General features: G+C 41.1%; 1 protein-coding gene across 5 annotated transcripts in view; it reads left to right on the top strand.

Annotated features, from left to right (window-relative positions):
* Positions 1-624: 624 nt before the first annotated feature.
* Positions 625-27245, top strand: part of PPP1R9A (protein phosphatase 1 regulatory subunit 9A) — a 127435-nt gene continuing 100814 nt past the window's right edge. For 4 of the 5 annotated variants that reach the window (XM_056485757.1, XM_056485756.1, XM_056485755.1 and 1 more), the window contains exons 1-2: positions 971-1185; positions 2222-3907. In XM_056485757.1, the coding sequence (XP_056341732.1) occupies positions 2444-3907 (1464 nt within the window). In that variant the 5' untranslated portion in view covers positions 971-1185; positions 2222-2443. Of the gene's footprint in view, positions 828-970; positions 1186-2221; positions 3908-27245 lie in introns of those variants that run through there. The other variant, XM_056485754.1, reaches the window with a different exon arrangement.

Raw genomic sequence — 27245 nt, 5'->3', positions numbered from 1 at the left:
TTTTTTTTTTTTTTTAATTTCTGTTCACCACTGTCTTGCTTCTGTATACATAATAACTAGTTTTCAGACTTTGCAGTGTACGTCCCCAGGCCATTTTCTGGATATTTATGCGGTCAGTTTAACGAACTTCGCTTAGGAGCTGCTATGTGATTAACAGTCATCACCTTCCCGGATTGCCCATTTCACAAATCACTTAGAGATTTCATGTCCTGGAATTAAGTTTTCTTATTACCTTTATAAAGCCAAAACATTTTTGTGGTGAGCTGTGGCGAACCAGTTACCAAACAACAAAGGCGTTGTGGTTGCGCTCCAAGGGTGCTGCTCCGTCCCTGTCACAGCTGCCAGAACAAGCCATGCCCACGGAGCCGTGAGCGGTTTGCGGGGGTTTGTCACCAGCGCGCTCCTCGCTCGGGCAGCCCGGCTGCGTGGCTCAGCAGCGAGGGAAGAACCCGCCGGCTCCTGATCGTGGGGAGCTCTCGGTGCGCCGGGGCACCCAGCCCGCGGGTTTCCTGCGGCGGGAAGGAGCGGGGGCTTCCCCGGGACCGGGACGCTGCCCCTCCCGCGCGGGGGCGGGCGCGCTGCCTCCTCCGGCACGGGCGGCTGCCGGGCGGGCCCGGTCCGGGGGTCAGGCTGGGAACGAGCGTCGCAGAGGAGGGAAGAGAGGATAAACCGGGCCGGGGGCAGCTGCGGGACTCGGCGCTGGCAGCGTGGCCGCGGCCGGGCCCGTCCTCCGCCTCTCGGCAGTCACCGCCCGGGGCCGGACTGCGGCGGGCCGGCCGCCTCCCCCGCCCCGCCGGCGGAGCGAACCACTGCGGCTCGCCGAGGAGGTGAGGCACCTGTCAGCCGCGGGCGGCGGCGGCGGGCGGCCCCGTGGCGGGCGGCGGCGGCGGCTCGGGGCGCGTCCCGCGGCGGGGGCGCGGCGGCCGCGCGGCGGCGGAGGGGCGGGCGGCGGGCGGGAGCGCGGCCGCGGCGGCCAGGGAGCCTCACCCTCCCCCGCCGCCGCGGGTGTGCGCGCGGAGCCGCGGCCGTGCCCCCGCCGCCGCCGCTGCCTGCAATGGCGTTGAGGCGACGCGGCGGCTGCTGCCTCCTGTCAGGCGGGCGGCGGCAGCGGCCGCTCTGCGCAGAGGAGGCGCGGGGGCAGCGCTGAGCCGGGCGGCCGGGGAGTCCGTCGCGGCTGTCGGCTGGGTAAGGCAGCGTGCGCGCTCGGGGCAGAGGCGCCGGGCTCCGCGGGAGCAGCCTGGCACCGGGCTTTTGTTCCGCGGGGGCGGCGGGCGCCCGGCCGGCACTGCCCCGCCGCAGGCTGCCGCCGCCCGGGGCCCCGCGGCTCCCGCCCGCCGAGGAGGAGCCGCCGCGGGGGCTCCAGCGCTGCCCTCGGGTTGAGTTTATTGCCTTCTGCGAGAGCAGCGCGGCTCGCCGAGGGTCTCTGCCGTGTGGCCTTGCCAGTCGCCAGCGGCGATCGGCGGGAGCGGAGCGGGGCCGGGCGCGGCGGCCGCGGGCTCCCGGTACCGGCACCGAGCGTGCCGCGGCCGGAGTGAGGCGTCCGCGCCTCGGCGGCTGGGCGAGGGCTGGGGAGCAGGAGCGGAGGGGAAGGGAGAGGGGCTGGGCTCGGGAGAGCCCCGCGGTGCCCTTGGCTGGGCTGCGGGCAGCGGGGACGAGCCCCTGGGGCCGCGGCGTGCGAGCGGTGCAGCCCCTGGCCCCGCTTCTGCATCTCCTCGTGCTACCTCCTGGATCTTCCTGACCATAAAACCCTGCCCGTGACAAGGGGCAACTTTCTCTAACGGGATTTCCCTTCCTTTGCCCTGTCAGCTGAAGATATTAACTTTGGGTGCAGGTTTTGGTATTCCCTCGAGCTGCTGTTGAATTTGCCTTTCTAAGCATGTCTTTGATCGCGTTTCTACCATTATGTTTCTCTGTCTTGCAGTGCCTCATATTTCATGTCACATTTCCTTTCCTTTGCATGCGTATTTGTGCCATGCTACTATACTTGTGAATGGAAAGATACAATTATTTGTTCTTTCACTGTGGTGTTACAGATTGTAAATTACGCAACAGTCAATTTCAAAAAGTTTGTAATGGCGAATTTTCACATGTCTGTGCAATGTTGCTTTGTTGTTTTTTTTTTTGCTATATTTTTGTAAACATATCAGAAAATAGTAAATGGAGATTGTGACAGATTTGAAGTACTTGACATGGTTTCAGAAAACCCTCCTTTCTATTGCAGGTTAAATCAGCCCTTTTACTCGAGAGTCCTCAGTCGTGCTGCTTTTTCAGAATTGCCCGTGTGCATTTAGACATTTGCCTCCAGATCTGTCAAGTATGGCCCTGCTGAAGGACAGTGGCCCCTGAGGAAAAACAGTCCTCAGGCGGAATCTCTGCTGTGACATACTACTGAGAGTGCTACCACAGAAACTATGCAAGCAGGTTTCACGCTCCTGCAGTAAACATGATGAAAACAGAGTCCTCAGGAGAAAGATCCACCCTCCGAAGTGCCTCTCCTCACAGAAACGCTTACAGAACTGAGTTCCAGGCACTGAAAAGCACCTTTGACAAACCGAAATCAGATGGGGACCAAAAAGCGAAAGAGGAAGGAGAGGCCTCACAGAGCAGAGGAAGGAAATATGGCTCAAATGTCAATAGGATCAAGAACTTATTTATGCAGATGGGCATGGAGCCCACTGAAGGTGCTGGAGCTGCCCCTAAAACCAGGGGGAAAGGTGGCCCTCCATCACCTCAAAGGCGAGTTAGGCCCAAAGAATTTGTAGAGAAAGCGGATGGTTCAATCGTAAAGTTGGAATCGTCCGTCTCTGAAAGGATTAGTAGATTTGACACTCTCCATGATGGTCCTTCCTATTCCAAGTTCACTGAAACGAGGAAGATGTTTGAGCGAAATGCTCATGAAACGGGACATTCGAATCGCTATTCCCCAAAGAAAGAGAAAACCATTTCTAATGAACTTCCGGATGAGTGGTGCAGCTCCAAGTCTCACAGAGGCAGCACTGATTCACTGGACAGTCTTAGCCCAAGGACAGAGACTGTCTCTCCAACTGTGAGTCAGCTCAGTGCAGTTTTTGAGAGCACTGACTCACACAATGTAATAGCAGAAAAGTCGGAAAACAACGAGGAGTACTCTGTAACTGGTCACTATCCACTAAACCTCTCGTCTACCGTCACAAATATCTCCTCCCCGGCTGCAAACCTGGAGGGTTTCAGTCCTTTGAAAGAGACCAGCACGTGGTCTGCCCCAGCCAAACAGAGTACAGGCGTGATGGCTGTTGAGAACTCTCAGCAGACTAACACGCCTTCAACACCGAGACAGAAGGTGTCCACAGGCACTTCAGCAGGTTCAAAAACAGCTGAAGAAGTAAAAAAGAGCACAGAGGCAAGTGCTGATTCTGTTGAGAGTTCTGCAACAGGTCAACGGGATTTGGTTGGCGTGCTTGACAGCGAGAGATCTGTGGACAGCTGTGCTAGGAGTAAGTCAAAAACAGAGGCAGGAGTTTTGGTGCAACAGAAGGAACGACCAGAACATACAGAAGGTATCTTTGATCAGCCTGAAGCTGCAGAGTTAACAAGAAATGTAGGTGCAGGTGGTGATTTTGCCACAGATGCAATTTCAGATGCTACTGAGTCGCATTATGATGAGGAGAGTGAAAAAGACGGACATGATGATGTGAATAATTTTCAGAGCTCCCATGTGTACATGCACTCTGACTACAACGTGTATCGGGTACGATCCAGGTATAACTCTGACTGGGGAGAGACAGGTACAGAACAGGATGATCTGGATGACAGTGATGAAAATAACTGTTATGAACCTGATATGGAATATTCTGAAATTAATGGATTGCCAGATGAAGATGAAATCCCAGCCAACAGAAAAATACAGTTTAGCAGGGCTCCAATTAAGGTAAAATTTCTTACATTCCCTTTTTTTTTTTTGCAGTTTGGTTTGTTATCAAATGCAGTTTTATTTGAAGGAGATTTTGACATTTGATCTTGTCTCCAGAAAGATTTCAGAGGATCTTTTGATTTTTTTGTTTTTATTGCAGTCATTGAACATAATATTAATTGAAGTAAGTTGAAGTAAGGCAGCTGAGTTCTGATGAGGTCGTGTAATTTCCTAGATCTCTTGGTGACTGACTAAACCAGCAGAATTGAGAATGACAGCTGGGCTTGTGAAGTTCAGGAATTTTACCATGCATGTTTTGACTTCTATGGCTGCACTGTAACCACATTGTGGAATGTCAGTGTGGGTATTTGGTGACTTTTGTGCTCCTTGTTTGATTTCATATGAAATCACAGCTTCTTGAGATTGAAAGGCTTTTCCTCAGCTCTCAGCAGATTCTTAAATACCTGTATTTAAAGACAGTGTCCTGAAGTACAGTGTGATTCTGTAGTAGAGGACTGTTAATATTCCACATCTCAGTGAGTGTCTTTTGTAGTAGCACTGTCACTTATTTAAAACTTTTGAGGCATTTATGTATATATAGAGAGTATATCCTAATGCTACACAAGGGTGAAGTCAGTTGACTGAAATACCTAGTGAAAGGTGTGCTTTTTGCAGAGCTGTTAATTGCTTGATTTGAAGTACCTTGAAATTACCACTAATTATGTTGTTTCCAGTACTTTTCAGTTCAGAAAGTAAGGGCTAGTTAATGGCTTGTTAAGTTTTGTTGTACCAGTTTTTCACTGCTGAGCCTCAGGGTTAAATATAAAAGTATTTTTCTTCCAAGTTGGTTTTAGTGCATGTGTGAGGTGGTTTGACTCTGGCTGGAGATGCCATGTCTCTAATAGATAATTCAAAAACATAGCAATTGTTACAGAAATGAAGTTGACTGCTTTTCTTGTGTGATTTTAGCAGTGAAAATTACTAAGTCAATGAACAGAAGTGCCAGTGTTAAACTCAAAGTAATGCGATTTACAAAATCTGCATTCACACTGCCTGTGGTTTAAAGTAGGATGGGGTGTATATTGTATTATGAAGTTTTCATCTGAATAAAGCAAGCAGATTTTCATATCTGTTTATCATGGGGTGGAGGGAAAATAACTGTCTTGCTTCATGCTTTGAAAAGAACATTTTTACACTGAAAGAAAATATTCCAAGGCAAGATAATGTATTTTTCTTATAATTTTAGTTTGTTAGTGTTCTATGCAGGCTTGCATCATGAACTAAAAATTCTAAGTATTTTTGTTCCCTCTTGATTGTTCCCATAATTAAAGTACCTGGTTTTCTTGAATTCTCCAGGGGAGGTGGAGTGGGGAAGACTTTGATTACAAAGGAAGTTGTCCCCTCCACTGCTTTCCTGCTCAAGCTAATAGACAAGATGTACTAATAGACAAGATGATGTTCTCACCTCTGAAAGACCTACCAGTTATTTATAATGGTTCCAACAGATGAGAATCCAGAAATCCAGAATCAGACTCCACTGATTTTATTCTTGAGATGGTCAGACTTCTCTGCTGTTTCTGAAAGAGCTAATAGTGACATTTTTATTTCAGTGTGTTGCTGTTGTCTGTCTGAATCATGCTGTCATGCCAAGTGCTCTAAGAGTATTTTTTCAATTACTTGTATTTTTTTCTTTTCTTTTCAAGTTTTTCATGCTGTGTTCATTTCAGATTACATATTGTGCAGTAATAATAACAGTCCATCAGGAAAATGCTCTAAAAGTAATTTTTGTAAATAATTAAAAGAGCACATTTGTCATGGGTTTAAGCATAAAGCACTCTTAACAAGCTTATCCAAAGTAAAAGAATCATCGCTTTATTTATTCTGGCATCTTTATTGTAGATAGGAAGAAAAAGAATAAAAGCTGTACTGGGAGAGAACAGTGTGTAGGAGGGTCTGGGAGATCCCCTGCTTTTTGTCCTGGGTGCCTCCAGTGCATGCAATCTGTTAGTCATGTGGGGAAGCAGAAGTGAGACCATGTGGAAAGCTGGCTTTAGCAGGAGGAACTGCAGCAAAAGTTGTGGAAAATTAAAAGCTGCCTCTGGAGCAGTGCTGCCTTCTGGCTGCAGTTCCCTGGGCAGTGTGAAGCCAGGGCAGGCACCAGGTCACTGCCCAGCCACACTGCCAGGGACCCCAGAGGGGCAGCTGGAGAATCCCCTGCAGGCTCCTTGTCCAGGGCTCTGGGTGCCTGGGCTCCTGCTCTCTTCTCCAGCAGTGCTGCCCTGGGGCTGGGGATGGCTCTGGCAGGAGGGTTCTGTGCAGCTATCAGGGAGCAGTGCTGGCAGTGTCCTCTCACTCAGTGCCAGCTGATGAACTGACCCAGTCACTCCCTGTGCCCATCTGTTCCACGGGGATGTTGCTTCTGACTGAACAGACAGCAACTGCGTAAGGATTTTTCTGTTCTACACAATTTTGTGTGTTAGCATGACTGGTTCCATTAATACTTAGCTGAACATCATCTCATGCGTGGTGTGATTGCAAGAGAGGAAAATACAAAGCAATATAAAAGTATTTTCTGAACTGTTGGAAACTGATTTGTCTTTATGAAAATGATGCAATTGGTACCTAACTATTCTGCTAGATAGTGATGTGCAAAGTCCAACCCAAACTCTAGATGTTTGGCATTGATTTCAGTATTGTACCTTCACTTTCCTCCTACAGGAGAGCCCTGAAATAACTAACAGAGTTGGCATTTGAATGCGTGAACTGGAATCAGTGGGTAGTTACTGCCATAAAGTTGTTACTTGAAGATCTCAGTAGGTTTAGGTAAACATATTTGGACTATTTTTCTGTTTGATTTCTTCAGGCAGACATGTAAGATATTTTTGTTTTGCTTTAAGGGAAATACTGAGGAATATGAGAAGCAGTGAAGTATAGGCAGAAGGATAAATAAATAAAATCTTACCAAAATGATAAAGTCTGAATTCTGCTTGTCTCAGGAAAAAGACTCAGTTATTGAGAAATTCACCATCAAGAGGAAGACTCAAGTCAATGCGTACAGGAAATTCTGCTGTGTTACAGTCTGTAATTTTGCTATCACAGATTCCATGCTCCATGGGCCATTTGCTCTGCTCTAGGATTATGGAATATATTTGCTGATTTCATCTCAGTTGAAAGTCTCTTTAGGAGTAGGTGACTGCCTGGAGGCCACTGCAGGCTTGGAGAGTTTCTAGGTATTTGGAGTGTGGTATTGCTGACGTGAACAACTGTGTGTGTCTGTGGGAGTTTAAATCAGCTTGGTGCTGTTAATAAAATGGAGCACAAAAAGGGCCCAAGAGTGGCAGTGGACAGAAGTGTGCTGCTAAACAAGGGATGTGAGCATTTCTGTAGCTGTTCATATGACTGTTTATGTAGTGATACAGAGACCTTTATCAGCACTGGCCTGCTTGTGTTGAGGTATTGTGTTTGTGCTCAGGGATAGAACTGAAGCTCTCCAGGGCAAGTGTACAAGGTGAAAAAGTTAAGTAAATGGGATAAGGAAAAACATACCCTGGTTTTTCCAGGGATACTTTTCAACCAAAGAGGCAAAACAACACTCCCCCCAACCCTCCACTCATTGGTCTTTCATTGGTTTTGCAGGGTTTCCCAAGGGTTGGGTTATGTACTGCTTCTCAGACTCGGTGGGCTAATTGGGCAAGATTTGCCTGTAATACAAAATTCATTAGCTCATGGCTTTCCACACCCTAGCAAATGGAAATGTCTTGATTGTCCAAATTATAAGTCACTTTTTGAGCTGTGCTTCCTCCATCCTGGGTAGAACTAGGATGAAGAGTAATGTTCACCTTTTCTTTTTCCAAGCCCGTGGCTGCATCTTCAGTTAGTGGCGCCAGGTACCTGTTAAACCATTTAAAGCTGTTTACAGCAATTTGTGTCTCCTGCTGAGCCTCCTTTTGCAACCTTCTGCTCCACTGACTGTCCTACCAGCCAAGGGGTTGGGTATTATGTGGTCAGACCGTATGGCAGACAGCAGGGGACTTGTGGTGCTGCGAGGGGGTTTGGCCCAAGCTGCTGCTGCTGCAGTTTTTAGCATTCTGTAAAGCTTCCTTAGGGTGCAGTGGTGAAGGGATATCTCTGCAGATCTCTCTTGAGTTTTGTGGTTAGGTGGGAGAGAGGGTAGCATGAAAGGAAGGTATATGGCTCTTCCATCCTTCAGCTAACTGCTTATGAGCAGAATGTAATCACTAGTGCCCGTGCCTCCTGTTGTGCTTTCTCTTTTGTCACGCAGCATGACTGAATTTTATACCCCACAACAATTCAGTTTTCCAGATCATGTCTTATTCAAGTGGTCTTTAGGAATTGGAACTTGTACTCTCTCTCTCTCTTGCCTTTGAAGAAAATTTACAAGTCCTGTGATTATAGTTTAGCGTAGACCATAAATGAAATTTGTATTTAGTAGTTGCTTTGAAATTTTTTATGAACTACATCTTGTTACAAACTTCTTCTAAAAATCATTTCAAGGAATAAGTCTTTCTTTCAGTTATTCCTCATTTCTGAGGGGACCTAAAAGATCATTTAGTTCCAAGCCCCCAGCTACAGGCAGGGACTCCTTCCACTAGACCAGGTTGCTCAATTCCATCTAATCTGCCCTTGAACATTTCCAGGGATGGGTTATCACATCTTCTCTGGGCAACATGTTCCAGTGTCTCACCACCCTCACAGTAAAGAATCTTTTCCTCATCTGTAATTTAAACTTACCCTCTTTCAGTTTGAAGCTATTTCCCCTTGTCCTGTCACTACAAGCCCTTGTAAAATATCTCTCCTTTCTTGCAGTGTTCCAGGTGGGGTCTCTCTCACCAGGGCTGAGCAAAGGGACAGAATCCCCTCCCTCACCCTGCTGCCCACGCTGCTTTGGATGCAGCCCATGACATGTTTGGCTTTCTGGGCTGTGAGTGCACATGGCTGGGTCATGTCCAGTCTTTCATCCACCAGCACCCCAAAGTCATTGGCAGGGCTGCTCCTGATCTCTTCATTCCCCTAGCCTATATTGTTACTAGGGATTGCCCCAGCAAAATGTATTCAGGAATGTAAATAGTGGCAGCAAAATAATCTGAAACAATCTGACACTAATTATGTTGGAAATATTTAATTTAAAATATCGTTATTCTTTATATAATAGCCATCATAATAAAGTAGGGTGAAAATATTTTCAAGTCTTAGTGTGAAAAAGAAGTACTTCTTTGCCTGATGCAGTGCTCAGTATTGTTGTTAAAATGTTGATGAGCTACTTTGGATCATAGGAATCATAAGAGAATGTTACCCATCCACAAACAGTGTACAGTCCAAACTTCCATGTGTGTTTTACTTAAATGAATACAGAGTTGGATTTTGATGATCTCCACATTTTCCACCCCCAGTGAGCCTGCGATTCTATAAATAAAGTAATCACAGTGCTTGTTGGGACACTTGTTATTTAAGGCCAGTATGGAAGGCAGGAATTGCAGAAAGATCCTGAGGTTTTGTTAGATTTAAAATGGTTATGGAGTCTGAGGATTTCATCCACTTTTTGAATGGCTTAATTATGAAAGCTTAGAAAAAAAAAGATGAGTAGCTCTTTCTGAAATCCCTGAAAGAATATTTTCTTTTCCCTTAATTTGTTTCACTGCTTCAGCTCCTGTGTCCATATAGAAGCCTAGGAGATAAGAGAACTAATATATATCCTCAAACACTGATAGCCAGATAGTTGTGGAGCCAGCCAAGGATTGTTGGTAATAGCATTCTGTGAGAAAGATAAGGATGTTTCTGAAGAAGGGGCCATACAGAGCACTTTGCTGAGACTGATGTTCTTCTTTGGGCTCCTGGAGATAGGCACAACACTGTACAGCACAAATGCAGGAATGAGGCTGAGAATTGGCCTGAAATGTTGACTAAAGGCCAACCCAGTCATCAAGACTGGTCATCATTTGGTGGTCACAAAGACCACTAAAAACTGGTAAAGCCCTGCAACCCATTTCTAGAAGGGTCTAGAAGATCCAACTACCCATGATAGCTAATTGGTATAGAAAGCGAGAAATGTATCTCCAGGGTGGACATAATTTACTAATAAAATTTTGTAAGCTCTTGTAGACCCCCTGACATTTGTTCCTTTGACCACAAGTATCTCTGAATCTTGGGTGCTCCCTTCCCCATAAGGGGGGATGCCATAGTCCATGCTTTGTTTACATTAGGAGTGGATGATAGTTTTGGCTAAAGCATGAAACTAGGTATTAGGTAGGCTTAGTCTCTGACTGCTATAGTGTTGAATGTATCACTGAACTTTTATGCTTATATTCAAATTTCATAAAATGGGCAGCAAGCTGGTAATTAATTTCATTCATGTCGGTGTGGGAAGCAGTTTGGCATGCAGAGCTGTTGGCTGGGTAGCTTGGAACATGTCTGTTCTGCCACATAAAATGAAGTTACTTTATTCCAGGTATTGTCAAGTATGGGGAATTCTATTGACTTTAGTAATAAAATGTGTTGTACTGCAAGGATTGTCCTGATCATTTGTAAAAAAAATAACAGTGTAAAAAAACAGATTCTTTGCTCTGGTAATATCCTCTTATGAAACATCTTTTTATGAAAGGCAGAACCTTTTATATGTATTTGTCAAGGAAAGGAGTGAGAAGTAAATATTAAGGATTCAAAGACTGAAAGCATTGAGATAAAAAATAGTGAAGGATAAAGCATTTCAGAAGTTACTATTTTGATTCAGTGGCTGTGGTGAACAAAGATGCCTCATTATCGCTGTGGAATTTTATACCTTTGCTGATGAGTCTTTTGCACGCAATATCAGGTGCAGTAAGATTTTATTGTATTAAGTATACATGGAATTATTGGACTACAGTAAATGGAATAAAGTTATTTCCCTGTTACAATATGCTGTGATATCTTTAACTTTTATGTAAGTTATAATTTCACTACTGATTCTGCAGATCAGCAATTCCTGGGTGCAGTGTTCATACACGTAGTTCTTGAACTAAAAACAAATGTTGCTTAAAAACTGGGTTTCATAAGTATTGAGGCCATTCTAGAAGGCCTGTGTGTAGAAACAGAATTTGGATTAATTTGTATCAGAGGTTTATGTGGTTTAGATTGAAAGGGGTTTCCAATTAAAGGTTTTGAATTTCAAAAATGCAGACTGAGAAACTGTAGGGAAATGGTTTGAAATTAGCTAAACCAAAGAGCAAAGGGAACTCTTTGATTCAGAATTAGAAAAAGTGCGTAGGATTTTCATCCTAAGAAAAAGCAGACTACACAAGCAGAATGATTGCAGACCTAATCAGAAAAGAAGCCATCCAAAGAGAACATCATAAGTTAGCCAAGAACTTGGAAGGAGTGGCAGAAGTGGTTGTTGAATAAATGAAGAATGTCATAGAGTTCAGAAGTCTTAAATGTGAGACTAAGAAGCTGCCAGGAGGCAAGCTGAGTTTGACCTCATAAAGGAAAAGAGTCCAAGTAGTAAAAAGCTATTCATCCATTAAAAGAAAGCAAGAAAGGAAGGTGGGCATTATGCCCCAAGTATGAAATTATGGTCAGAGTTATCACCCCCAGTTTTTTGTGGAAATTCATATAGTGAAATGAAGAAGAAATCTGCAGGTTCCTAGTGTTCGAGTTTGTAAGGGCTGGGTAAAAGAAGCTGTATTCTAGAAAATCTTATAGCAAATATTTCAAAGCTAAAAGAGCACTATCAAAGTAGAGATGGTATTTAACTGCAGAAGGGCAAATTTAATAGCTGTTTTTCAGAAAGTAGAAAAAGGTGATTCTGGCTGCCTGAAGATTTTTAATTTTTTTTTCCCCATAGCAAAGCAATAGGGAACGCTTTTTAAAGAATCAAAGGCAGAGACGCAAATGGAATACATGTAAATGGATTTATCAGAGGTCGTATATGCCAGACTAAATTAGGATCTGCCTTTGATAAGATAAAAGACCTTGTTAAAATTTTCAGTAGTTCTGTCTCAGGAAGCTGGAGCACACTAATGACACTTGCTTTTGACAGAAAGTGGGGAAGCCTTATCATTGCATAGGATTACAGTAGAATATGGGTGACTGGGAGGACTTGAGTAGTGGGGATGAATTTATGAGCTAAGAACTTTCACAGTAAACTAGTGACTCATTTGTAGGGGATGACAGCTAAGGAGAAAGCCACTCTGACTTGCTGCTGCAGAATGGCCCATGATGTGATGCAGCTGTGAGGAAGGCAAATGGCATTCTAGATAACATGGAGCAAAATATTTTGGAAGCAGTAGGGAATTATGGGTGTCATTTTGTAATAATGCACCAATGAGACTTCATCTGGACTCTGATGGATTCTGCCTGAGGCAAGTGTGTTTGCAGGAGGAGCTGTAGCAACTTGATGCTCTTATGTGTCTTTTTCTTGGTTAATTCTATCATAAAATAGTGGCCTTAAGAAATCTATCTTGCTCCTTGAGCGATGCACAAGGCCTGAAAAGGACCATTATTGCATTTCTGCATTCAATAGAAAAGGCATCTGAAAACTAAGGGGCAACATTCCACTTTTAAGATTAAATTTAATGTTTTCCAACTAAGATTAAAGAATTTTAATAGCAGGCACTCTTCCTACATTCCTGATAGACTACTGTGTTGTCTAGTAATGTCTGTTAATTTTTTAAAGTGTTGTAATTACATTTAGCTCTGTTGAATTTGAAGGCCACAAATAATCTATTAAAAAGAGTACCAGACATTCCTGTAATTAAATGGTACAAAGCAATGGATGTTATTCTGTGGTGTTGTTTTTTATACAGAGAGTGTTCTATTGGGAGAAGCTGATTTTACTGGAGTTACTTATGAGAGTTGGTTCAGGACATCCATCAGATCACTCAGATAACTCCATGTGATAAAGTTAGTGTAAGGTGTGAATACAGAATTTATCTCCAAGACCTGTTTGTGCTATTATACATAAAGCTGCATTTCTTAGTCTGTGCACATCTGTGACTTTTGATGTTCCACTCTACAGTTTCCATCTGCCTTAATTTCAGTGAATAATCTCAAGGGCATAAGATGCTGGTTCACATTGAAAGGATATCTTCTGGTGTTCAGTCTATGCTGCCTGTAGACCTAGGGACTTATATTTGATAAAATCACTGTATTTTACATTAGTTATTTGAAACAATAAACTGTAGAGGCTTTTAAAAGTCATGCTATTAAACTCCTCTCTAATTCATCTAGATCATGGCCTTTATGATAAAGCATTAGGATTTTTTTTATCTAGCTCGTAATCATCTTTACATCTTTATAAGCTTGCAGTCATCTTTAAGATGGATGGTGATATATTTAGCTGCTGACATATTCTAGATTCTTAGATGTAGAACCTGACATACCTATTAACTCTGCCTTCTTAAAAGCCCAAAGATACTTTCACATTAGTATTGGCTTGAGTGATTGCCCAGTAGATTTCATTGTGCATGGATTGCTTAAATGGAATACTCAAAATATGTTAGTGTTATATTTTTTTTGCAAGGGCAAACCAGAGAGAGAGCTCATTAATCCAGAGGTTTAGAGCACTCATGAAAAAAGCTGGTGATTTAGCAGTGTAGCAAAGTGCTCTAACACAAATGAGAATGTTTCAGTATGACATTTGATAGGAAGAGACTGCCAGACCATGTAGCTCTTTATTCCCCTTTTCCCCTACATTTCCCTCTGAAGTAGTTGCTCAGTTTTATCTTTCTTAATTTAGTGCGTTGACTAAAAAATGCTTCCTTGATGTTTTGCACATTTCTTTCATGTTCATATTTAAGTTGGGGGAAGCCCATTAAACAGAGGGGCTCTTTTTTTCTCCTTCTTTTTTTTTTTTTTTTTTTTTTTTCTTTTCTTTTCTCTCTTTCTTTGTGTATGGCCAGTGAAAAATTCTCCAAGCTTAACAGCTGTAGATCCAAAATAACTGCTGAGACTTACTGTGGTTTACTGCAAGTGCATGAGGCAGTCATTACCCATAAGTCTTGACCATTAAAAAGGGGAAGTTGTGCCTAATCAACCTCATAACCATCTACAAAGAAATGACTGTCTTAATAGGTGAGGGGAGAGCAGTGGCTATTGTCTACATTCACTTCAGTAAGGTTTTTGACATACTGTGTTTGTAGAGAAGCTTGTGAAATACGGGCTAGGTGACCAGACAGTGAGATGGATTGAAAATGGGCTGAACAGAGAGGTGAAGGCACTTTAAGATGATTACAGGTCTGGAGCATCTCTCCTGTGAGGAAAGGCTGAGAGAACTTGGGGCTGCTGGGCCCAGAGGAGTGAAGGCTCAGTGGTGGGCTTGTTAATGTATATAAATACCTGAAGGGAGAGTGCAAAGGAAACAGAGCCAGGCTCTTTCCAGTTATGCCCAGTGACAGGGTGGGCACCAGCTGAAACACAGGAGGTTCTCTGTGAACACCAGGAAACTCTTCCCTGTGAGGAAGGCTGAGCACAGGTTACCAGAGAAGCTATGGGTGTTCTGTCTGGAGATACTCAAAAACTCTCTGGTCATGGACCTGGGCAAGGAGTGCTGTGCTTGAACTGGAGGGTTGGACCAGATGACCTTTGTAGATCCCTTCCAGTTTGAGCCATCATGTCATTCTGTTGCTTCATTTAGATCAGGGAAAAAATATTTTCTGACTAGTGAACTTTGGTAAAGGAAGCAGCTAAATTGCATCTAAGATAAATTATCTTAATTTCATTATTTGAAAAATATACTAAGTGACCTCTTGTATTATTTATCAGATTTTAAGACTGCATGATTTTACAAATCCAAAGGTGGTGCAGCAGCTTCAGTAGGTTTGATTGCAATAGTTAAGGTTGTTTAAATCTATATAAATATTTTAGTAAGAGTTCATTGCATAAGGCTTGAATTCTTACTTTGTAATTACAGATAGTGAAGGTTAAGGATTGATACTAGACTTTTAATACTTCTTATTAATGAGAAGCTAGGCACACCACTGCTAATTGAAACAACTAAGAAAGTATTTTTAAGGGTTTTTTTAGGACATGCTTTATTGTATACATAAGCAGATTGACCTTACCTTTTAAGTAATGTTTAACAAGGCAAAAGATTTTGGGAAAATATGTAAACAAATATTATGAGTTTAATATTTATGATGAAGAAGAAAAATTTAAAACTGCCTATACAAAATAAAACTGTTGAGGAGCTGTGTTCATTTCATTTACAGCAGAGGCAAAGCCCACCAACATTTTGCATGTTGCAGTAGCTGAAGTCTAGATGGCTGTTGCTGGGGTTAGCCTTGATTGGAATGGGAATGTGAGTGCCCAGTTGAGTCCAAATACTCAAAAACTGTGGTTAAACTGATAAATAATGTCACCCTGGGCTGTACACCTTAAGTGAAATCTTTGAATTACTCACTTTGTGAAATGTACCAAGTTGCTGATTTTGTTTAGTGTATCTAGTTTATCTCTCCTGTAGTGAGAGAGGCATTTTGCTGGCCTGGTAAAGCTTAAGAACTCCCAGAAGATAGACCAATGTGTGTGTCTGGAGACGACCCACAGCCATTTCTGAAACATGAGAGGGGTTAGTGACAAGGTTTTGAATACTACTTTGAAAAAAGGTAATAAAAGATTCACTCCTTTGGCTTAAAAGTTGTTCTATTAAAGCAAGCCACTTGTGCCCTTACAAGATTTACTTTATTCATTTTATTTTCCTAGTGCAAAGGGTCACTTGAGTCTCTAAGCCCCGAAGAACTACTGTAGTTAATCCAATCCATTAAGAGCTCCAAGTTGCTGGGTTTGAGAAAGCTGGGTTTAGCTTGAGAGTGCTGTGCTGCTGGAAGCTGAACCCAGCAGTGAGAAGCTGGGGGCCAGTGCTGGTCTCGTGCCCCAGCTGGGTGATGGGCTGGGAGCAGTGGCTGGGTCAGGGTGGGTCAGTACCTGGCACTGTGCCCCAGCAGGGTCCTGCTCCAGCTTTCATGAGCCTGTGGTACTTGGCAGCGCTGCACTTGCAGCCTTCAGGACTCAAAGAAGCCACAGGGCATGTCTTTGGCCTTTTTTAAAGAGCTATCTTCTTCCTGCTGCATCAGTAGTCCTTCAGAATAGCGTTATCCAAAATACACAGTTGAACTCTTTCTTCACCATTTTGCCTCACTTGACTGCATGATGCTGCCTGAGCGTTGAAGAGATTTTTTGGTTTTAAAATGTAGTTTTTTTCTCATCTTCCTCCTTTCTCCCCCCCTCCCGTTGATTCTGGACACTTCCGGGACTGCAGTTTAGTGATGGCCTAGGACAGAATTTCCCCTTCTATCCTCAGTTTTCTTGTTTTCTAGGACTACATACTTGACATTTTGTTTTGCATTAAAAATTGAAAAGACAACAAAGAAGCTTTTTTAATCGTTTAGTTTATAATTTTTTCATTGTTATATGCAGATCATGTTCATCGCTAGAGTCAAGAATTTACTGTGGTATCTTCTCCACTGAGCTTTTGTTGCACCATTATATGTAGATTCTGTTTATTGTATTTTATTATTTATAATGAGTAAAGAATGTGTAAAATATATAGCTTCATATCCATAGAGCCTCTTCACAGATTGTTCTGATCTCAGGCTTTGCTTTTGATAGCTTGCTTCTTTATTGTGTGAGAGACAACAAAATCTAGATGTGCCATATGTTCTATCACAGTTTTTCTTAAAACTGTGGCTGACACCTGGGAGGAGAAAAAGTGTTTTCTCTGGTCTGTGTTGTGTGGAGGATCTGTTTCATCTGACCAACTTATAGACAAATCTACTGCCACCACTTTTTAGAGGCTACACTTGCACACCTAGAAAAATAAGAATTAAAAGAACAAACTTATTTGTGTATGCAGATACTTGACAAATAAAATGTTGTAGTGGTAATTCAACAAAATTTTTTGGAAGATAAATTTTTATCTTAAAAACTCTGTAATTTATTCTTACTTTGCAAACATAATGCTCCCAAAGGCGTGGGACTTGCTATAGCTGCAAGAATTTTTGCAGTGCTGTATAAATCTGTCAGGAGAATGTAGCAAAAGTCTGTTAAAGGTAAGCATGTCGTGACTTCTCTCTGGTATTAGATATTTTTTGTTCTCTTTTAAACAAAAGTGGTACTATAATAATGAAATACTAGATTAAATTCTTTGTCTTTTATTAACACTGGAATTCCAAGGTACTACATTGCTTGGTGACTTGATGAATAATAGTTGTCATTTAATGACTGGCTAGGATTACTTTGAAAATAAAGGTCAAAATTTTATCTTTTGTCTCACTGCTTGAAAAAACCACTAGCAGTACATGAAAAGGAGGATTATCCCTCATACCCCTTTCGGACCTCAGATTTTATTACGTTTCCAAAGTGAAAAAAATGCAATCGTGCAATAAATCACGTTTGAAACATCTTACTTTGAATGAGCTGCTTCTGCTTACATCCATATTTGTATATTTGGTGTAGATATCAGTGTCACCATCAGAAATAAGATTTTTGGGACTCCTAGAGATTGCTAGACAGTTGTGCTGCTGTCAGGAACTTGATCAGTAAATTAGTTTAGTAGTACTGGTAAGAGATTTCCAGGGATTACACCACTGACTGATTCAGAACACTGAGCTTGCATGCAGGAATTCTGAGTGCCCCCATACTGTAGAATGCAAATTATACTGCATAAGAATGACAGGCAGTGGTGCTGGAAACCCTCATTACAGCATCACTAAGTCCTGTGTCATTTTCTGCACCGTTTGGAGTAAAAAATGAGTGATCAGTGTGCATTTGTAACAGGGCACCTGGATAGATGGGATGATGGCAGTGACCTAAAGAAATGTACAGCTACTAATTTTTTTGGTCTTACAGTGCATTTAGTGGTGTTGAACAGAGTGGGCATTAGGGAAGTTGCAAAACAGAAAGTGCTTCCTTTTCTCCTGGGTGTGTGACAGCAAGTGAACTTAACAGAATGGGAAAGTTTGGAACAAACAAAACTTCAGAGAGTAGTGTAATACTGCAAAATCAGGTGACAATGGTAAAAAGCTTCTCAAATTGGGATGGCTTAGGGGAATTTTTCTTAAAGCTGGCAGTATGATTATGATTACTAGAAGGTGAGGCTGAGCCATTGCATGAATTGCCAGTGGACTTGCTGCCTGTGCTAGAAGTCTAGCAGTGAGACTGTAGGATATTTTTTAGCTAAGGTAATAACAACAACTGTGGGCTTTTTTTCTGTGCTTTGACTTTGTTTTTCCAAAGCAACCAGCCTTGGAAATTGTAGTCTGTTAGGCAAGGAGCCTAAAACAGTGCACTGAACATGCAGTCTGTTGTCTAATTATACTAAGTACTGGTGGGATGGTCTCTTCATCCGCTTACTAGAATTGTGTCAGAAGATGTCTGCTTCAGGTAGATCTCTAATGAAACCATGACCTGATGCTTTACTGGAAATAGTTTCAGTATGTGTTAATATTCAAGGAGATGCAAAGGTGTTTCATTAATAAAAGGAAATTACTTAAAATTCATAATTCTCAGTACATTTCATGTATAACTGAAAAGAATCGTGTAGTTTTTGCTTGACAGTTTAAAGGAAGTGGCACAAATTCATTTAAGAGGCTGTAGTGCCTTCAGTTGAAAGCAATTTTTTAGTTTAATTACTAGCCAGTTAGTCTCCTCTGTGTGATCACATCACACCTCTAAGCTGATCAATATTGTGTTTAGCTATTTGCTAGCACTTAATCAGATTTCTTACCGATCTTGGCGTGCAGTGTACATCATCTTATGAAGGCTAGGAACTTCTCAGGTGTGTTGGAAATCTGCAGTAACATCTTAGTAAAAACTTGGCTGGTCCATACAATTAATAAAAGAGCATAGAGAGGGCTAACCATCTTTGGAAGAATGCATAGGAAGGGGACTTGGACTTCCATAATTTTCTAGAGCATCTACCTAAGCGCTATACTGTGGGTTACATTGTGTTCTTCCATCATTTCATTTGAACCTGGGACCAAAAGAGCTGTCTGTACTGAATGATTTTGCAGGTCCTGGCACCATAAAGAACATAAGGGCAAAGAAAACTGCATAGCTTAATATTTAGACTGTTTCCTTAAGGCACTGAGGAGGCAGCTTTGGGATCTGACATGTGCTGAAAGACTCGTTAAAATGAAACGATGAGGAGCTGTTAGATTTAAAAAGAGATTCTTCTATGTAAGGGGAATTAAATTTTAACTCCCATGTAGTGGATGAGCATTACAGGCACCTGGCCTTTTATATGGCAGTCACTACTGTCACTTCATCTCCTGGATAGGCTTTCACAAAGAGAGTCAGATCTTTCTTGGGTTTTTGATTAAAAGCGACAGTCACCTGCCTTCAGAAGGCAGTTGCAGGCTTTGAGCCCTGAGTAAGAGAGGCATCTGTTTGCAGCTTTTACTTGGGCTTTGAGCTGGAAGATGTGGGAGAGACTGTAGTACTCGGTAGATTGATTCTTGACCCTAGGCATGGCCTTGGCCAGTGTTCGAGCTTACTTTGTGTAGCACCACGCCATTGCAACTTCATTTCCCTTTGGATTTTGTGGGGGGTTTTTGGTTTAGTCTGTATATAAATATTGTATTTTTCCTTGACCAGCTGATAAGAACATAAGTACTTTACTGCATTGGAGTCTCCAGTTAGTGATAGCATATTATTTGTGTCTCAAACCAGAATCCTCTTCTGGATCTGGATGCCTCTCTATCTTTTTTTTTTTTTTTTTTTTTGGTTGTCTCTCCTGTTGTGCTCTTTGAAAGTGGTGGCTGGGAGGTGAGAAAGGCTAACATTTAACTCCACTACTCTAAAGTCTTTTAGTGTAGAGCATTCCCCCAGGGCTAGGATTGGGGTAGAAATAAATAAAACATCAATGAATAAAGAAGCTAGGATAGTTTTAAAACCAGGCTAACCAGGATAGGCTTTCTTATTTGTGTCTTGAAGACACAGTCAGGCCCTTATCGAGGTATTCACTTCGTGGCTAGAATGTCTCTTTGTCTGCATAATGAATATCAATGAGCACAACAGGCAGTAGGGAGAGAAACAGTCAGAGCAAGATGAAATAGTGCTCAGTTACACAACAAGGTTTAGTGGAGGAGGGAGGAGTAGAATTAAGACCTTCAACTTTTAATGGAAAAAGAAAACTATTAAAAATTTAAAAATTAAACAACTTTTGGGGTGTCTTATTAAACTGATGAATTGATGTTGCAATACTCCAGTTCAGAAGGAAAATACTACTCATTGTTTAAAACATGAGCTCACATACTTACAAATAAATGAAGTACAAGTGAAATCTTGGGAAAGAGCCTGGATCTCCAGCCCCCTGTGCTGGAGCCTTTACCTCCTGCCTGCACTGCTGCTCTCTCCAGCACCACTGTGGTTTGAGAGAGCTTCTCTGAAGTCCTCAGCATCTCCAAAACACATATCCCACTTTATTGTAGCTTTTTACTATCTGTAAAACCAGGTTTCAGAAATGATGAAAAGGAAGAAAAGATTGTATCTCACATGTAACTGGCTGACAGGAGTGGGCTTGTTGTCAATGGTATCTTCAGCAGAACTGAAACTGAAATTAATATAGAGGAAGCAAAAGAGTGGCTTCAACCCATGCTTTGAGTGTTTTTACGGTAGTGCGTTCTTCTCTGCAGCAGTTCAATGTGACTCGATACTTCCTTGAAAAGACTGTCTTTCATGGATGTAATTATATGCTTAGCCAATAAAATTTGGCAACAAATTACAGTTCCCAGAATCTGTTCTCCTTTCATTGCTGTAACGCTATCAAGTTATGATCTGGGAACAAGAGATTTAAGAGACTGTCATGGGGAGTATGTGTATATACTGCTGCAGGCAACAGTATAAATTAGGTGTACCTGGATTAAAATTAAATAAGACAGGTTGGTACCAAAAGCGGTCTAGTTGTAGCTGTTTGGTGCCAAATAAAAGGCTAATTTACTTTATGTAGTAATGTATTTTTTCTTATTTTATGTGTTAAATAAAATAAGCCAAGCAAATTTTCTTTATTGAGCCTGCCTCTCCAAGTGCTAGTTGCTGATGGGTGGTTACAGAATTTGCTTATAATTATATACTACTCACAACAAAAGATTGTGAACTTATTTGATGCTTTACCAGAATTTTAGTTATGGTAGTACAAGGATGTTGTTTAGAAAGCTTCCAATTTGAAGACAAAATTCCTTTCATGATTAGATGAGTATCTAGGATTCTGCATGCAACTACGTAAATGCCTGCTCTCTATATATCACTGGATGCAAGTGCAGGTTTCTGGTAAGCTGTTTTTCAGAATACAGTATTTGGAGAATCAGAGACTTTTCTCTTAAATTTGGAGCTTATGGCTGGTTCACTTTTTTGTCCTTCTGTAGAGGCAGCTATATATTGTTTTATGTCATTTACAGATAGTGGTCTTTTCTTTTTCCTGTGGTGGTTTACAGCATGTTTACACAGCCTGTGTGGTGACTCTTCCTGTGTTAGCCTAAGACTGAGGGTGGTGGGAAGCTTGATGCAGACATGTTAAGCTGACATAATTATCCCATCCCATCATGAAGCTCTTTGGACTGCCAGTCTCTTAAGTGCCTTATGGGATGATAAGACCTAGGGGTTTTTTTTGTGCTGCTATGTCCCACAGGCTTTGATTTGATTTTTTTTTTTTTTTTTTTTGCTTTGTTTTGCTAAATTGTGGGCAGTTACAGGACAGTAGCATCCTGCTGTTAGTGAGCTGCACTAATTGCCAACTCTTCCCCAGTGCAGTGAATTCTCCTTAGTCAAGCTAAAAGTTTGGAGTTGGTGTTACCTTTTTTATGGATATATTAAGAAAGTGTATTCTGTATTGTGTTCTGTGAGTAGTTTTCAGTAGTTTTCACTATATAATGTGGAGGATTTTGTCTTTGAATCTGCAGAAGGTATTTTTGCTATTATGAGGAGTTATCTTACTGCTCTATCAAACTTTTCTGGTACTGCAAATTAAGAAATTAGTGCACAAGAAGCATATGAGAACTTTGTGTGGTCTAGGACTCTCTGCACTGAGTGCAAATCTTTTTCAGTTTGTATTCTTACAGAAACCCCCTGGATTTTTGCAGTAGGTGATGGTGTTTCCAGCTGAGAAGCAGCTTATAGGGTTGAGCTCTGAAAAGTATTTCAGATATTATGAGCTGGTCTTTCCTGTCTGATTTTTTCAAAAGCCTTCAGAACTGCTATTTGAAGCACTGAAAGAGAAAACTAAGTTTCCCATAATATAGAGTAACAAAAGTGAATCCAAGTGAATCCATTGCATATAATATGTCACAGTGATGTGTTTAACATACAAGATATTAACTACCCAGTCTAGGTCCTGACACAGACTGTCCCTCATGTGTCCACTCTGTTGAGTCCTTGGGCTCTGGCTGAACATCAAGAGTTTCTGCCCCATCTGGGGAACAGCAGATGCTTAGCAGCAACTCAGCATATTTTCCAGAAAGCCTCTCTTCCACCTTCGCAGAAGAAAATTGTCAGCTCTTCCCTGTGGAGACTGGCAGTAACTTGCCTGTTTTGCATACAAAATAATTTTTTCTCAGTCTGTTTGCATGCGTGTGTGAATGCCCTAAGGTAAAAGCCTTGCCTACAAACATATATTGGTTGTGTTTTGCCTTAAGTTCAAATTTCAGTGTGGATTGATAATAGAAATGGATGTATGTTGTGCAATTTGTGCAGGAGGAAAAAGCAAACAGCACCTAGAAGGCAGCATGTAAGGCCAGCTATTTTTATTTCTCTATGTTATGTTTTAATTTACTCTTAATTATGGGTTTCTCTGTGGCTGAAACACTCTCACCTTCTAGTTTCACAGTTTTGCTGAATCATGACATCCAGATTAAAAAATTGCAAATGTCAAGTACTGTATTTAAGTACTGTATTTAAATACTGTATTTAGTGATAATAAGTTTTGCATGTAGTAACAATAAGCATAATTTGAAAAACAGAAAAAAACGTAAAAAATACATAAATAATAAATAACAACAATAATAAACATAAATAAACTATTTTTTCTGCAATTACCTAAATGCATTTCTAGAAATGGAATTGCCTAAAAAAAAAAATAACCTTTAACAGGCTTCTTAAGTTCAATTTTGTTGAGCTTACCTATTTTCAGTGGCATTTGTAGTGGAACTGAACTGGGGAGTCTGTGGAGACCTAAACCCCACATTTCTGCCATCTCAGTTGTTTTAGACGCAGTCCAGGTTTCCTGTTGCTGCTGGGATCCGTGTCCCTGGTTTCCTGTACCCGGTAGCCATGCAGCAGAAATGTGGGAGGGTTGCATGGGCACTGAAGAGCTTGGTCTGCTCATGCTTGTGGTGCTCAGGGAGAACATCCCCTCCCCACATCAGGTGTTAATGAACTTGCAGTTTAAACATTAGAAACACTTTTCTAATCTATCCTATTTCACTTTTGTAAAATAAGTATGTTTTAGGCTTATCTAAATAGGTACAGTCCATCAGGTTCTCTTCTGTTTCCGTGTGGTGCCTCCTAAATGTTTTGAGTTCCTTATCACCCTGATGACTTCCCCGTGGTTAGCCCAGTTACCTTGGAAACTGGTTCACCCGCACATCTAATCTCTGAACTGATGAAATATTGTGTAGTGCTTGCAAATGAATTGGAAGAAAGGTTTCTCCTTTCTTAATTGAAGAATGTTAATCTCTTTGTTCCAGAAGTATCAGAATTTCAGAGGGTTTTTTTTCAAGTAAAATGTCGTACTTGTTTTTATTTCTAGTCCTTGAAAACCTGGCAAAGAGAATTAACCTTATTCTGTATTTTGAAGAAGTAGGTATCTCTTGAAACCAACTGCTTGAAAGTAAAGATTAAAAAAATATGAAGAGGCACACAGCTGTTTACTAATGGGTGAGGCTAATTTATGCAGCTGTTCAGTGTAGCAGCAGCGTTTAACTGCTTGGTGATGGTTCAAAAATGTGTCCTTGTACAGTTGTGCATAGCTGCTGTTAGATCACAAAGAAGAGATAAATAAAGTAACAAAAAGATAATACTTTGTTCCCTTTAGCTCTTTAGTTTTCCAGGTGTAATTAATTGCTGGTATTGTGTTCATCTCCACACTATTAAAGTTTCAATTTTTATCTTATATAACAAACAGTAGAAGTTGTATCCAGTTTTGTGCTCACAACATAAAACCATAGATTTTTGTCATCTTCTGAAAATTTATTGTAATGATATCAAGATTTTTTTAAGGTTTTATTTGGGATGTGGAAATGGAATAATTTTATTCTGAAAAAACAGAACAATATTTTATTGTCAGTGTAAACTCACTAATTATTTCTGGGGACCTTTCCTGAAAATGAAACTATTCATAAGAGGAAGCACAATCTGACACCAGTTCGTTGTGGTGTCATGTTTTCTAAGCAGAACTCAATGCTTTTGTTTTCTGGTGTATTTCAGATTTTGACAGGTTGTGTAGCAAAATCATACATGGCGTTTCATGAATGATTTTTTAGAAAGTACTTTACTTTTAAGTGTACTGAATTGTGGTAAAAATACTCTCTTTGCAATGATACTGTAAGTAGTTGATCTACTATTTCTCATTCATGCATCTTTTTGTCAGTATGGTCATCTGCTTCTCCCTCTTTTTGACACATTCAGGTCATTGAAAAATTTCCTGAGGGTGCTGAGGGCTTTCGTGTATTGGTGCATAAGTTTATTCCAGAGTTCAGGTTACAAATTGTCATCCTGAAAATTTGTGTAGACTCAACAAGTTCTAGAATTTTTAATAGGGTTTTTATTTCCCCAAAGCTTTATCAAGTTTGCAAACTGCTTAATTGGGAGGAAAAAACATGAGAGAGCAGGATTTATATACTTAGCTGGAAAGAAATGTAGTTTTTCTTGTTTAATTAGTCTACTTATGGTTACATGCTAAGATTCTGATAATTAGAGACAAAAGATTTGAGGACAGGATTTTGGAGGGAATTTTGTTAGGGTTCATAGAAAATCTCTCAAAAACTTAGGATCTTGATGGCAAGTGTGCATGGATTCTTTTGTGATGAATCAGTTTCTTTTTCTCCACATACCTCTGGGAGTAAGGGTGTGTGGATTGTAAAACTTGTACTCTTCTGTTACTTGGGAAAAACCAGAATGTCTGAAATCAGAAGAAAGCATGCTGTACACTGAAATGGTAGATTTTCAGTGTTGAATTATCATAGAATACCAGGTTTGAAGGAATCTCAAGGATTATCTGGTCCAGCCTTTCTTGGCAAAAGCCTAGACAAGATGGCCCAGCACCTTGGTCAGCTGGATCTTCAAGGTGTCCAGCATTGAGTGAGCCACCACTTCCCTGGAGAGATTATTGCAATGACTTTTTCTTTTATTGTAAAAAGTTTTCCTCTTGTGTCCAGTCAAAATCTCCCTAGGAGTAACTTGTACCAATTAGCCCTTGGTTTACCCATGTGACTCTTTGTGGAAAGGGAATCTCTAATCTAGATCTTCTTTGTAGCCACCCTTTAATACTGGAACATGGTGATGAGCCCTCTTTTCTCCAGGCTGAACACACCCAGCTCTCTCAACCAAGAGGCTTCCTGGTCCTTTGGTAATCTTTGTGACCCTTCTCTGGACCCTCTCCAGCCTGTTCACATCTTTTTTGCATAACAAGGACCAAACCTGAGCACAGTGTTCCAGGTGTGGGCTGACAAGTGCCCAGTGGAGTGGAAAAATGAACTTTTTAGTTAAAGGTGGCTCTCAACAAAGGTAGCACTGGCAATGGAAGAAAAAGCAAGAATAAAAGATGCATGAAAACATAAAGCAAATTCAGTATAAATCTGTTTGTTTTGTGTGCCCCAAAAAACCTACAAATTCTGCATAGTGAGCAATAGGAACCATTAAAAGTTTCCAGTGTGTGACTGTTTGTGCCAGCTATTAATACCATCAACCCTAGAGTCTGGAATGGTCTGTGAATTGCTGGTAGGTTTGTAAAGTCTTTCTTCAGCTGTATCTTCTGGTGGGCAACAGATTTCTCCTGCCAAAGACCTCCTTTGCTTATTGATAGTCTTATTCAATGCTAGTTTTAAATTGATGGAGAATTAATCCTAGAAGGATAAATCATTTTTGGATCGGTTTTGTAAGTCTGCTACTCTACTTTTAGATGATGACATAAAAGCAACTATTTACTGTGTATCGAAGACTTCATAGCTTTGCTATCTTAGCTGTGCCTCATTATTTTTATATTAAATTTTACATTGATACTTTAAATTACACTAAATGATACATTTAGTATTTCCTTTCTTTGCTGTGGTAATTACCTCTTCCCCACAAAAAAGTAATCTGCAGTTAGTTTTTGTGAAAATAGTGGATAGCTGAAATGTCCAGGAGATACTGAAATGTTAGTCTTGATGTAAAATACCAGAATGTTGTATTAGTTCCAGTTAAAAATGTTTTGAATCAATTTAGGATTAAATCAGCCTTTTTAGTGTCCCAAGGCAGCTTTAGTTAGGTGGTTCATGTCTTTCTCTTCCATCATGGCTTAGGCTACACAGCTGGACTGGATGTATAATACTTCACTGCTGCCAAGTGATTCCTTGTTTGTTGTAGCAAGTCATGAAGTAGGAAGACCAAAGTACCACAGGAGATCTTCTGCCCAAGAATATTAAATTGCATGTTGAGTTTTTGAATTTTACATATGAATTATGATGTTTAGGTGAAAACCATTTTTTATGGCTGTATTTTACATGATCTTCTCTAGGGAAAATTTGATATTTATTCCTTTTTCCAGTGCTTAAGATGCAAACACTGTCTTATAGTTAAAAATATTATTTGTTGACCTCTGCTTCTGATGGGGTTTAAACTCAGCTTGTGCTGGACATGCTACTTTGCTGTCAGGAATGGACACTGAATATACACTGGGAAGACAAAATGTCAAGCACCAATTTAGATCTCTTTTGGGAGACCTTGGTGGTGCAGCCTTGCCTGTCAAGTTTTGCATGTAATTTGTAAAACTCCCTGTGTAGCATACCTCAACAAGCCATTTATCAGTGTTCAGTGTCTTCAGTACTTCTAATTTAAGGACATATTTCTCAAGTTATCTTTCTGACTCCTGCTCTATGCTTAACATGCCTGTGGATGAAATTACTTGTGTCTCCCACTGCAAATGTTTCTCTCCTCTTACAGTGCCATTTTTGTAAAATTCAGGAGTTTTTAAACCATTAGTTTAGGTTGAATTCTTTCTGTATTTTGGCAGGTACTTTACATTGCTCTGACAACATGAAAGACTCAACAGAGCTGACAGAAATGACCCAGCTTTGTAGATTGAGTGTGTCAGGTTTTTGCTGATGTAACTACATTTGCAGCAATTCAAATATGAACTTTTTATTGTTATGAGTACTTTTTTTTTTTTTTTTTTTTT

Source organism: Oenanthe melanoleuca, chromosome 2, assembly GCF_029582105.1.
Source record: "Oenanthe melanoleuca isolate GR-GAL-2019-014 chromosome 2, OMel1.0, whole genome shotgun sequence".
In the NCBI taxonomy this organism is placed as follows: Eukaryota; Metazoa; Chordata; class Aves; order Passeriformes; family Muscicapidae; genus Oenanthe; species Oenanthe melanoleuca.
Note: the sequence above shows the minus strand (reverse complement) of the source record. Positions and strands in the feature narration are given on the sequence as shown.